Here is a 13,762-nt window from a genome sequence, read left to right on the forward strand (position 1 = left end):
TGCAGCAAAAAATAGTTTGTATGAAATTTAATGCCTGTAACTATATAAGTGCACAACTGATATTACTTAAAACTCTTTTTCAATATAATACTCAAGATTGTCATTTACCATAGTTCACACAAATTTGTCTTGGTTAGGTATTGGAAGAACGGTCAAGCAGAAAGTAATTAACCATACAAGCCGTGACATTCGTGCTGTAGCTAAACAGCTGGTAAATACATGGATTGAATTATTTCGGAAGGAAAAAGCAAATGGAGGTTTTAAACTTCTTAAGCAGTCAGATGGACCTGCTAAGATATCTGGCTTATCAGACATGACAAAAGCAAAATACAAAGAGCAAATTGGGAAACTTTCTAACTCAGCAACCAATGGTTCTAAGGGGATTCTGGTAGAACTGGCTTCTGTTAAGGATCATTCTAGTGCTGGTCTGAAAAATAAAAATTCAGAGGTGCAATCTATACCAATGGATGTTGGTACTGAACAGAAAAAGGATTCAAACTTTGAAGTTGGTCAGAATTATGATCAAGGACAAGGTGATAAATTGGATGACGGTGCTCTCTCTGAATATGAAGCTGCAGCTATTGCTGCTGCAGAAGCAGCTCGTGCAGCAGCCGTAGCTGCTGCAGAGGTTGGTATACACTAAAAAAAGTTGGTGGGATTTTTGTTAAACTCACATGATGGTTGGCCTCATTATGTTTTTGTTAGTTACCTTGTGTTTTACTATGACTTAGTATATTATCCTTAACTTTATGTATTGTTCACAGGCGTATGCAACTGAAGCAGAATGCAGCAGCTTCCTTGAACTACCAAAGATACCATCTTTTCAGAAATTTGCCAGGCGCGAGCAATATGTGCAAAAGGATGATTCAGAGGTCAGAAAGAAAAAGTGGTCTGGTGCAGTACTTGGGAAGCAGGATTCTTCTGAAATAGATTCTAGAAGCTGCAGAGTTAGGAATTGGTCTGTAGATTTTGCTGCTACTTGTGGTAATCTGGATAATTCCAGAGTGGGAGGTTCAGATTTTGGAGGTGGAAATAGTTTGCTCACGCTTGATTTAAACATGAAACAAAGAAGCCAATCAAATGATATTGATAGTCATTCTGACCTTAAGGAACGGTCAGCAGAAACAGGGGCGGTAGAAAGTAAGTCAAAAAAACATCGAGTGCATAACACTGGCAAATTTTCTGGAGGAAATGATGCTGCAGATAAACGTAAACCATATTTGTTAGGTTCACAATCAGACATACTTGACCAGAATATTCAGAAGATGAATGATAAATATTCAAGTAAGACAGAGCAAGTTCGCATTAACCGTTCAAGAAATGGCGAAGATGAAAAATGTGTTTTTGACGGTGGATCAAATAGAGACTCCCCAAGGACCAAAAGTGTTTGTAAAGATGAAGCCAGAGGGTCAGAGCATATTAAAAAAGGAATCACAGACTATGTGGCATCATTGTTAATGCCATTGTACAAGAACAAAAAAATTGACAGGGATGGGTATAAATCTATAATGAAAAAGAGCACAATCAAGGTAAGTTGAAGTGTTTAATTTTTCTCTACACCATGATCCAAGTTAATTGATGATAGCGCCTTTTTTGACTCTGCACCTGTTCTATGTAAATAAATTGTTATGGAGTTTTATGTTAGTTATTGAAGTTATGCACCTGTAGATAGTGCAAGAGTGATACAATACTGAATATTTTTTTTTCTGTTGTTATTATTTTTTGAACAGTTGCAACTTAATGAACTTTATCAAGTTATTTATCTACATATATTCTTTTATATAGCATATAATTTTGATGGTCAAATGTGATGCATCTTGTATTTCAGGTAATGGAGCACAACACATCAGCAGAGAATGCCATGACTGTTTCAGATTTCCTTGATATCAAACGCAAAAATAAGGTATATGTTGTTTGCTTTTGCTTTGCTTGCATGTTGGATGCTAGCAATGTTTTGTTTCCTTTGCCCATTAACAATCTGTTATTCTTGAAATTTACTTGCACAAATTGATTAGGGGCAGCTTGTGGGACTAAGTCCTTTGTCTATTATCAGGAAAGGTTTCCCTTTATTGAACATTTGCAGAAATCTCACAGTTGGTGATATGAACAAGTATATTTACATAAATACAGGAACTTTTTGTAAAATGGATCATTAAAAATTACAGGCAATTGTAAATCTATGCTAGTGAAGAAATAAATGGATTTCCTCCTTGTAGTGCTAAACTGCATAACTAAAAGCTTTGATTTGGAATAAAACAGAAGCAAAATAGAATGACCTATTTTGTCTATGAACAGTCAACGAGTAACAAGATCCATCCTCAGGTTTGTGGCCATTGATTTGTCTGTGCATGAGAGAGGACTGATCTAGATTGGATATTTGATTGGCAATAGTCTCTTGTGCAATTTATTGTAGATCATGTTGACTTCCAAGGGTATGGTGAGTGAATTATATGAGGCAATGAGAGACATGAATTGGCAGACAATCTGGCCTTCTTTAAAACCAAAGGCTCAGGTACATGGCTTTTAAATTTTGATATATTAGTTCTCTCACCAATCAGTGGACCTCATTTCGTTATGAGAGCTGAGGAGATAAATTGAGAGATAAAACCATCACTAAGCACCTTGGAATCCTTTTTAAGTTTGAATGTTCTAATAAAACTGTGGATAGCACTGGTAGACGGACATTCTTTCTGGTTAAATATCTTTTGTAGAGCTGATATTCTGTTTCAGATAGATAGATAGATAGATAGAGAGAGAGAGAGAGAGAGAGAGAGAGTATTCTGTGGATAGCAGTGGTAGACAGACATCCTTTCTGGTTAAATATCTTTTGTAGAGCTGGTCTTCTGTTTGAGAGAGAGAGAGAGTTCTGAAAATCTTGTTTCTTTGAAAAGTCACCATAGCCTTCTATATCCTTTGAGGATACATGCACTTGCTGCATCTGTGATATGAAGTTCAATCAACTCTTCATAAGGTGTTTCTCTTGGAGACAACTGGATCTGCTAGTCCTTTGTATTTGATATCTTTTAGGGGAATTCCGGCATTACTGCCATTTTACCTACAATTGATGGAGCTAGTCATGGCGATGTCACTGTGACAATACATTGTTGCAAGATCTAATTGGGTGTGTAGACCTCCATTCCCGCCATTGTCTGTGCACAGGCCGGACTGCTCGGCAGTTCTATCTAAGGTCATCATCTAGAGCATATTTGAAACTACATCCATGAACTGAGGCACTGCCTCATTTATCTTTTCTCTTGGATTGAAATGGTTCCTTGCATCTTCTATGGTAAGTCTATAAAGTGAACAAGATCCACACACAGGTCCACAGCATCACTTTGTCTTCATGTGAAATCTTCAATTCAGATTAAATATCTGATTGGCAATGGTCTGCTATACACTCCGTTGAAGGCTTTGCCGGTTTCCAAGGTTTGGTGAGTGAATTTCATTGAAGGAAATCAGGTGCATGTTGAGATGGATGTTATGACTTCTTTGGAAACCGAAGGCCCAGATGTATGTGAATATTCTTCTTTTGATTTCGCTATTTTCTTATCACTTGAAGGACCTCATCCCTTCACTGAAAGTTGCGGAAATCTAGATTTGCTTTGAAGTTCAGAGACGACCTGAAGGATAAACCATCATCAATCACTCCACAATCCCTTTCAGAGTTTACCAGATAAAAATATATTCCTCTTTGAGATTGGTGCATGTAGAGAGTTCAAAGTTGGAAAAATTCTTCTTCTACATGGGATTCACATGCTGTTTAAGAAACTAGTGATTTTTTGCCGATCTTATAGTTGAATGTGTGTGTTTAGCTTTCCAGGCTTATTTTAACAGCTACTTCTAGGATACTCAGTATAACTTTGAAGAATTCAGGGCTGAGATTTGCAATTTCATGTACATGGATGGTTCTGATTATGAACATTTTAGGGTGGTAGTGTTTCATGCGTTTCAAAATCATGTCCAGGTACACAATGGTACTTAGCAATCCAGCTGCGGTGATTAATCCAGAGGCAGCAATAGAGTGTTATGTGTCCCTTTTAAACTGCTCCTTTGACCATTTTCTCATGTCAACATGCCGGACGCTGCATAAGAACTATGTCTTTCTATTCAAGTTGTATTTTATTGTGATTAGAAAAATGATCGGTACAGGCAACAAAAATTAGGTTTATACATAATTAGGTTTACGTTTTTGTGATAGTTTATTTACCACCAGGGAAGCTGCTCAGGGTTTACTTGCCACTGCTCATATATTACTACATCTCTGCCCATTGGTCGCTCGCCATCAAATGAATCACCAATGAGCTTGCCCTCAATTTATCTGCAAGCTTGTGTTTGTTGAGACACTGTGTGCTAGGTGGAGATTTCTTTTAAGATTTTCATCCTTAATAAATATTTTATCACAGCTGCCTCCTCTTGACTCAACCACTGACTGGTTTAGGGTGCTGACAGACCTCTATGCCACTCTAGAGATCTAGGATATACGGCTACGAATTTATTTTATAGATACTTCATGCAATTTTATCGCCTATGGCACAAGAATGGATTGAGAAGATTGTTTGGTTTTGAAAAGTTAATCATATATGAATCCCCTAAGATTTTGTTGTAAGCAATGGTCTCTGTTGTAAGCAATGGTCTCTGTGTGTTGTCTGCCACACTCTTTGGTGTTGTTGGAATTGACAAATCTTGGCACCTCTTTTAGCTGACTTTTAGAAAGGTGAATTAGTGATCAAAAGGATTGCTCAAAGCAGCACCTATAAAAGGGAGAGAAAAGGCCAATATCTTTTCAAGTCTACCATAAATGGTTTTCTCAAAATGCCTTTTTTGGATGTTGCATGAGAGTTGCTACATTTCTGACTTTATACTTCTTTGGCAGCTCATGAACTTTAGTCATGTTTGATTGATGTCATGAATCTGGTGCCTTTGATCACCATGCACTCTTACAGTTAATGAAAACAAATATAATTCAACATGTAAGGACCATAGTTGGACAACTTGCCAAGGCCTGAAAAAAAAATTGGCAAAAATTTCGGAACTTAAAAAAATTGCTAAGATGCCAATTCAGATTCAGGGACGGGTTCAGGTATGAGAATCCAATTTGTGGATTCATGATTATTTATCCTATTTGACTTGTTTGGATTCTTGTGTGTGTGTGTGTGCACATTATATATATGGATTTATGTGTACTTATTCCAGGTCCATGTGGATTTGTGACAGATTTGTACAGGGTCCAGATTTGACCCAGCAGATTCCTCCAGATTTGTGTATGCTTGGGGATCCGTGCAGTATAATGCCGGATTCTCTCAGGTTCACATGGATTTGTGATAATTCATGCAGGGTTCAGATTTGACCTCGTGGGTTTGTGCAGCTCACGAATCCGAACAAATCTGCAGGGTCAAATGTGGACCCTATGTGAATCTGGTACACATTGGTTCATGAAACCGGATCCGATATGGACCTAGATCTGCTCTGCGGGCCGGACACACGAATCCGGTAACGTAGAACTAGAGGGTCCGTAAGCTGGACACATGACTCCATCTCTAGTAAAAACTAAGGAAGAGGTAGAACTAGAAGGTCTTGTACTAGAAGTTTGCACTGGGCGTGACTGTACCTCCTTGCTCAGTATGTCTGACTCAGTCTGTGTCTCATCCTCCATCCTAGATGTAGATCTACCTTTAGCTTCTCCTAGCACTAGCAATGAATCCTCATTGGGCTCAACTTGTGTGAAACCAAATCCACCCCACTCCATAGCCCGCCTCTCCAAATCATTGATCTCATCCTCTTCAAAAGCCACCTCAAATTTGCTTCAAATCAATGGAAATCAGTTTGCAAGTGTTTGGAAGACTATTTTCCCTCTCTCAGCAAAATACAATTGAAGAAATGAGAAATTAAATTAATTTGAGATTTATTTTGCCTTTAAGTGCTGTTATAAAACTGCAACCGAGTTTTTGGGAAAAAAACCTGGCAAGTACTTGGTGAGTTTTTCCCAGAAATAGACGAGTTTTTGGTGGTAGTAAAAGTCGTAAAAACCTGTCAAGCTAGAACACTCGTCGAGTACCCTGCCAAGTACATCTATGGTGAGGACAGTGTTGCTTTGTCTTAGACGTGCAAATTTGCCTTCCAAATTTATTTGCCCATTCATGTTATTTGCATGTTTGTTGGGGCATATTTGTCATGGAGTCCCATCCAATTTGACTCGAAATCTCAATATATTTTATATTTCCAAACCTCTGTTCTTCTCAGGTTTTATTTGTATCTCAGTTCTGTTCTTTAACCACACATTGGTATTGTAAGATTTGTTTTGGTTCTGTAAGATTTTGTAATGAAGGGAAATAGGATTTGCTAGCTTATGCATACAAACTTGGAAACCATTACTATTTCCACTTTAATTCTATTGAAGGAGAGTGGATCCAGAAGGCTCAACATCAAATTTGATTGAAAAGGTTTGTGTGCAAGGTGGGTCCACCAGTTCTTGATGGCAAGTTGAAAATTATACTGAAAATATATGAATTGGGTGCTAGATCTATTGGAAAAGGTGTGAAATTGAGTGTTTTTAACATTTGCAGTAAACCGCAGAACATATATGAAGACAAAAGCTACAGATCGGGAAAGAGGAGACTGAAAAGAACTTGTGTCTAAAATGTGGGCTGAAATCAGAAGGTTAATGTCACTTGGGGCAACGTCAACCCAGGAATACCAGATGCCAATGAATGGTGTTTCTGGAATCAGTACACTGTTTAGAACCTTCCTTCAAAATTTTGTCAGAAATGCTGGGAATACGTTGCTTGGAGAGATGTTGACCCTTCTATTTTGGATTTGTGAAAGTCCAATCTGTAAGTCTCTCTGTTCAATCTGATTCCAAATTTGTGTCTCCCAATCTTGTTACTTGCTCATCCAAAAGAAGTAAAATGTTGGGTTGGGGGGGGCGGTTGGCCCAGGCAACGTCTAAACTCTAAACTACAACATAACTCATACCAAGGGGGACACTTAGTTTATTTTCCAATCTTACCAACCTTTGTAAGAGTTACATTTTAGTTTAGGTTTTAGCCAATACCGTTGGCCTAGGTCATACCCTAGTTTTGGAATTTCAATTAATCATGAAATTGAATTAAAATATGACCTAATTGAAAAGCGTGCTGTAATTTTGCAGAGACTAGATCTGAATTGAGTTGCTTGAATGAAATGTTATGCCTTCACGAGCCTCCCTTTTGGCCAAGTGTCCATGAAATGTTAGTGATGACTTGTAGGGTTTACTTCATAATAGGTTGATCCTGGATGCCACCATGAGTGCTTGAGATCTGAAACTTTCCTTCTTGCTTCAATGCCTTGATGTTCTTTTTGTTGCTCAATTTTATTGCATAGGAGACTTGATAACTGATGTTCATGCTGTTTCAAATGAAAGGCTCAGGCTTGCTTTCATACTCCTCCGGAGATGTGTTTGAATTTTCAAAGCAGGCCAAAATGGAGGAGGCATTCTTGCTCTTGTAATCCAATTGTTAGAGGGTCCAAAATTGGGCCCTCTTTGGGTGGCTAGGGCACCCCAAGTGACCTTGTCTCAGGTCAAGGGTGTCCCAGCTGCCATTGACCGGTCAATTTAGTCCGAGTCAAGAAATAGTGGTCAGTAGGGTGGTGAAGATGCTAGTTTTGAATTGGTATGAGTAGAATCAAATATGATCAGACATGGAAGACCAAAAATGCTAAAATAAGGCCTAGGTGGATTTGAGAATTGAAATTGTATAAGGTTACTGTATACAATGCTACAAATTTGTTTTCCTATCCCAGTTAAATTATTTAATACCAATGATTGTGGAGGTACAGAACATTGTATTTCGTAGATGGCAGAAAATATACTGTATTTAAGAAGGCAGGAAATATGAGGAACATGTGATATAATGCGATCTGACCTTTTTAAACAGCATTCAGTGTGGAGTGCTGCCTTCATCAAATGACAGCTTCAGGAAAATATCTGTGTCGTCACATATATGTGTTTAGGAATTAGCATAAAATTTATTCATCTCAATATTGGGCATTTGCTGAATGGCTGTGCAAAAGAACTCTGTTGACTTTACTGGACATCAGACACCATTAACAGAGGCTCTAGTACAGTGGTTCTATGTTCAAATCATCTTCAACTATGGTGTTCCCCGTTTACAGTAATACCTCAGATGTCATCGGAAATAATAATCACAAACGCCAAAGAATCTTCCACAATTGAAAGCAAGTATTATGGGTGCTCACCCACACGATCTTGGAAACCCTTAGTCACCCAGTTCTCCCCTTGGCCCTTCGAACTGGTTCTTGGTCCTGGTCCTGGTTCCCTTTTGGTTTCCTCTTGGGTTCAAACCCAAGCAGGTTGTTTCCTCCAAGTCAAACCTAGGGCAAACCAGGGCAGACCCAGGTAGACTGAGTGTGAACCAGGTACAGTTCCATTGGGGACATTCTATAATTTAGTGCAGAAAACAATTATTACAGGATTTGAATAAATATTTCTAACATTACAAAACAAAATTTGCTGAAGTTCAAATATTTATTACATCAAATTAAACTAGCCCTCAAGATTTCTTCCAGTGAATTGTATATATCAAATTGCTGATAATGACCCTTGTCCAAATAATTGAAATTTCTGTATAAGGATAGATCATATTTGAAATGTTAAATAACATCTTCAATAGGTGAAGGGAGTTGCAGGCTACTTATATAACATTTTTCAATTAGGATGTTAATTACAAACAAAGAAGCTCAGGATGTTAATTACAAACAAACATGCTCTTTGTACAATGAAAAAGTAGTAAGTGTTGGACAAATTGGAAAGCAGTAATGTTATTAGTGCAGTTGATCCCAATAACATTGACAATGTTTGTGATCCAACTAATGCCTTTGTTGAAGAAGAAGAAGAAGATTTAGACAATCAATTAGATGATTGAATTTTTAACTGTTTTTGTACCAATGAACCCATACCCCATTTCAAGATTTTTCCATACTAGCGAACCGATTCTTTGAACCTGAACTTGAACCGGTAACTTAGTGGAAACCCCACAACTACAGCCAGGAAGTATGATGCTCGGCCCAACAATATCAATAAAGAGATAATCAAGGCTATTGGCCTCAAGAAGTGTAGTTTTGCACAAACATATCCCTTGCAAGCAATATACTCAATAGCGAAATTGAACTATTGGGCTCAAAGAAATATCAACTTCGACCTCTAAAGTGCCAGGGAAAATATTTATCTTTCCTTACTGAGTCGATACAAATGTTATTTCTTTATTTTCCCATATGCTCTATAAATTCACATGCAGCCATTATTATTATAAATATGTGAATTGCAAAATATGAAATATAATGCAGTGGGAATTATTTTACTCTTATTGACTGCAGGAAAGAGTTTATCATAGCTCTGTTTAAATTAAAATATGAAGAAGGATCCTCTTTTCAATAAATTAATTCAACAGCGAGATAAATTAAAATGAACTGATAACAATATAATGCTGGCTATCATAATAATAATCATACCATCATTATCTTAGACCAGCAATCAAAGCCAATAAGAATACTCCTTGTCAAACATTCTTACCTGAACTATATACTCCTGACTTATTATTCGACTTAGCTTCCGTTGGCAGTGATTCACGGCACTCTTTTCTTTATAAAGTTTCGATGATAATATTCTGGCTCCCGAACCTCTGAGTCTGCTTTAATACTTATAATTTGGGACTCGTCTTCACAATATTCATATAGGCTCCAAAACAGCAAGACCAAGCCCATATGGCATATATGAATGAATTTATTGACCAGAAAGTAACAGAATGTCCTGTTCTGCTGTGTCTGATTTCTGTGAAACCCCATTAACAGACATGCTAAATAATCTGTTTGACACTTCCAAGCATCATCTAGGTCAGATCTCCCACTGACAAAAATGGCCTTCTCAGGTTTCCATCTGTACACAAATTTGAGAAAACTCTAAAATCAAATAAGCAATATTAATCCCAATCACGCCCTTAACCAATTTCCAAATCTTTTTATCATAATAATTTTTCAGTTACTTTCCCTGTGCCATTGTAATTAATTAATGATTTAACCATCTTTCTAAAGGTATCGAATATTTATTTAGTATTTTATTATTTGATAAAATATCAACTAATTAAATTTAATTCTTTTTATTTCTAGACTTGAGAAAGTAATTTATTCGAACATGCTCGAACTGGGGCATTACATGTGTGGATTTGTTGAGCCAATATCAGTTCCAATGATATTGCTTCTTTCTGTCTATACAACTCATCTGAAGGTTATTCTAAATGCCATGGTAGAAAATGATATTGCTTCTTTCTCTTTGTACAACTCATCTGAAGGTTATTTTAAATGCCATGTCTTCTACCTTGCAAAACCCTGTGCCCAGGTTGCTCAATCAAGAATGAGATCACCGAATCAGGAAACTCGATCTTTGAATCAACATTTGTATGTGACATATTTTTCCTGGTTATGCCTCTGCTTCTCTTTTGGTAATGCTAAAGCATAATTAAACTTAAGTTATTTTTTCTTCTAACCCTCTTTAACGTATAAGAAATGCCAAGGAGGAGAAAATGAAGTTCAAATGCACAAAAAGTGCATATTTTCTTCATTTAGCGGGTGAGATATAACCAGTCATAAGTGCTTTTTCGTTTGATCATGTGTTTGTTTGTAAATATCCATGTTTCACCATCATACTATTGTTGTACATTCATTCTTCCAGTACGTTATTGGATGGCAGAGAACAAATATCAGCTGGAAGATTGTAATCAAAATTTCACTCCAGGCACTGCTTCCATTTTTCAACATTGTAATCAAAATTTCACTTCAGGCACTGCTTCCATTTTTCAACTCACTGATTGTTGTTGTCTCGGAGAACAAACAGTAATATAAACTAATGAGAAGGCGGCAGGGGAAATATTTATATTTAATGTGGAAGGTAGAGGATACACTGACTTGCTGCATATTTTATTGAAAAGAAGGCTGCAAAATGTTAAGAGTATATACTTGTGATATTTACGTTACTACAGTTGGGGAAAAAAAAGATAAAATATTAAAATGTGAAATAATATTTTCCCTGCTGTGTTACTACTGAGTCCAATTAATAACTTCTTATACGTACGCTATGTGGGCTTTCACTCAGGAAAACAAATAGAAGTAGAATATTCAACTGGAAATGTTTTTTTCTTAGTTACCGGATTCGTGCCCTAGAGGCCGGATCCGGATTCGGGTCCGATCCGGATCCGGATTCGTGCCTGGATTCGTGCAGATCCGGGCAGGATCCTTGTTTTACACAGTGGATTCGTCCGGATTCGTGGGCCATGAATCCTGACGAATCCACTGTGTAAAACAAGGATCCTGCCCAGATCTACGTGAATCCAGACACGAATCCTCAAGGATCCAGCATGAATCCTCAAGGATCGACAGGTTCAAGTGAGTCTAAATTATTTAATATGACTTTTTTAAATATATTTTTTGGCTTTCTAGTGCTAAAATGACCTTTTTATGCATTATATATACTAATAAATGAGAGAAATAAATAAATAAATAAATAAATAAATAAATATATATATATATATATCTGTTACTAGTTGGGGCTTGGGCAAGATCAGTAATATATATATATATATATATATATATATATATATAGATATATATATATTCACGAATCCTCCACGAATCCTAATCGGGGAAAAAAAAAAATCACGAATCCACGGATCCGATTCACGTGCCCGAATCGGATTCGTATCCCGAATCGGTAACTAAGGTTTTTTTCAAGCTTTAGAAAAAGATGATTACAATTAATATCCAAACAATCAGTGTCAATAAATTACAATGACATGCTAGTAATTTTCTGGGCATGCAAAAGGCAATGTTATGAGAGAATTGAAAGAGTTGTATAATGAGTACGGGACCTAAAAAGTAACACAATGCATATTGTTAGACAACAAATTCTTTTCTGTCATTTCCTCTCCATAAAATCCTCGTCTTCATATTGATAACATTTAACTTTTTAAGGTAAGGTTGCTTTCCTTTTAAAATCATTTTAAAATCAAATATAGTTTTAAGTACAAATTTCTATGGTTGAGTGGGGAATATTGTTCGGAGTACATTTGCAGTCATTGATGATGTATTATTAACATATGGTTGGATTGTTATTATAATGTTGTCATTTCTTTTCTGCCTTATCAATTGAATAGATCAATTTCTTATGTGGACTGTGTATGATGGAAGATTTCTGTACCTTGTTCTGTGCAGATTCGTTCCTTGGTGGACAAGTTTATAGAGAGGTATATGGCAAATAGGCAACAATGACAAATGGGATACATGGTCTATACTGATATTAGATCTATTTTTCTAGTGGCTTGTATCCACTTCTTTCCATATCACCAGTTGGTTATGAAGTGCGTCACATTCATTACCTTTATTTCTTTTTATCAATTTATTGTTGTGCTTGTGTATCTGGTTCTGATAAAATGTGATTGGTTCTTTATTTGTTCGAGGTTGAGAGATTACAAGAAAATAAGGTAGACAATGGCTCATTACTGAAGATTTTCTTGTCATTTCTCTAAAGAGTACTTGGATAATTCCATGACCAGCCTTTGATGAAGACAAGGGTGCTGCAGCTGTATGATTATTTTAAAGTGGATTCTTCCCTGTGAATTTTCAAGGGAACAGTTTTCCATTTGGTTTGTATTTGATTTTCTCCCTACCTGCCTTTAGAGAATACAGTTTATGGTTTAGAGTCTGGTAATGTTGACGCTTGAGATACACCGGGCACCCAAAAACCAAATACATGCGAAAAAATTTGTAGGATCAAATGTTTTTTTCGCTATTTGGTTTGTCTTTGATTCATGTCCCTCCATTCCCTTTCAGAATTGTGTATAGTTTTGAGCCTGGTAATTTTGACTTCTAGCAAAATCCACGTGCTACTAGCAATAGTTTTCACAGGGATTGAAGAAACTGAACATATACATATGAACAAAATAAAGCATTGAAGTACCAATGCTTCACTGGATAGTTGCAATATCAACTGATTGGCGGTTCTCCATTATATGTATGTTAGCTAGTGGTGAGAAAACACTGAAGAAACAATGATGGTTGTCTCTTTGGTATTTACAATTTTTATGTTACTATTGAAATTCGGAAGGCGGCTATTCAGCTTTAGAGTGATCACAATTATGCAATGTCTCAACTATCATTGTAAAAACTGTCTTAGAGTATGGCTGATTGGGAGTTGATACATTCGTAAGGAAAAGATTCCATGATAGCTCATACATCTTTTGAAGTAATTTTGTGGCTAATTCAATTTTAATTTCTGTATTTTAGATCACAGCTTCCCAATTTGTTTCAATATGCCTGCAACGGATATGACACATCATTTGAAGCATAGTAACATTCATTTACATGCTATTGACATGAAGTATCGTGGAAAAATAAATTATTATAATACTATTCATTCATAATAATTGTAATTTGTAACAAATATTAATTGAAAAACTCATGAACTAACTGCAGGTTCCTGAAAAACTTGGGAATAAATTTCTAGTTACTGAAACCCGGTGAGCAATTGAAGAAATTAGGAATTCTGTTGGTCGGAATAGAATGATTTAGCCGATCCTTGCTCTACTATGATGTGAAGTATATAAAATAAAGCAAACTCCATGCACAGTGTATGAGATGTCCACAAAGATTTTGGGTTTTTAATTGCTTTATGTTTTAGTGAGAACACGAATAACAACTCCTATAACACGCTAAAATG

At 36.5% G+C, this 13,762-nt stretch overlaps 1 protein-coding gene across 3 annotated transcripts in view; it reads left to right on the plus strand.

Moving 5' to 3' along the window:
- Window positions 1–13,333, plus strand: part of LDL3 (LSD1-like 3) — a 33,270-nt gene extending 19,937 nt beyond the window's left edge. For 2 of the 3 annotated variants that reach the window (XM_089810253.1, XM_089810254.1), the window contains exons 7-10: window positions 138–628; window positions 765–1,529; window positions 1,829–1,903; window positions 12,259–13,333. In XM_089810253.1, coding sequence (XP_089666379.1) covers window positions 138–628; window positions 765–1,529; window positions 1,829–1,903; window positions 12,259–12,315 — 1,388 coding nt within the window. In that variant the 3' untranslated portion in view covers window positions 12,316–13,333. The remainder of the gene's footprint in view (window positions 1–137; window positions 629–764; window positions 1,530–1,828; window positions 1,904–12,258) is intronic. The other variant, XR_016358823.1, reaches the window with a different exon arrangement.
- The last annotated feature ends 429 nt before the right edge of the window (window positions 13,334–13,762 follow it).

This window comes from Cupressus sempervirens, chromosome 11, assembly GCF_028749045.1.
Source record: "Cupressus sempervirens isolate cs-2001-9-10 chromosome 11, ASM2874904v1, whole genome shotgun sequence".
Lineage (NCBI taxonomy): Eukaryota > Viridiplantae > Streptophyta > Pinopsida > Cupressales > Cupressaceae > Cupressus > Cupressus sempervirens.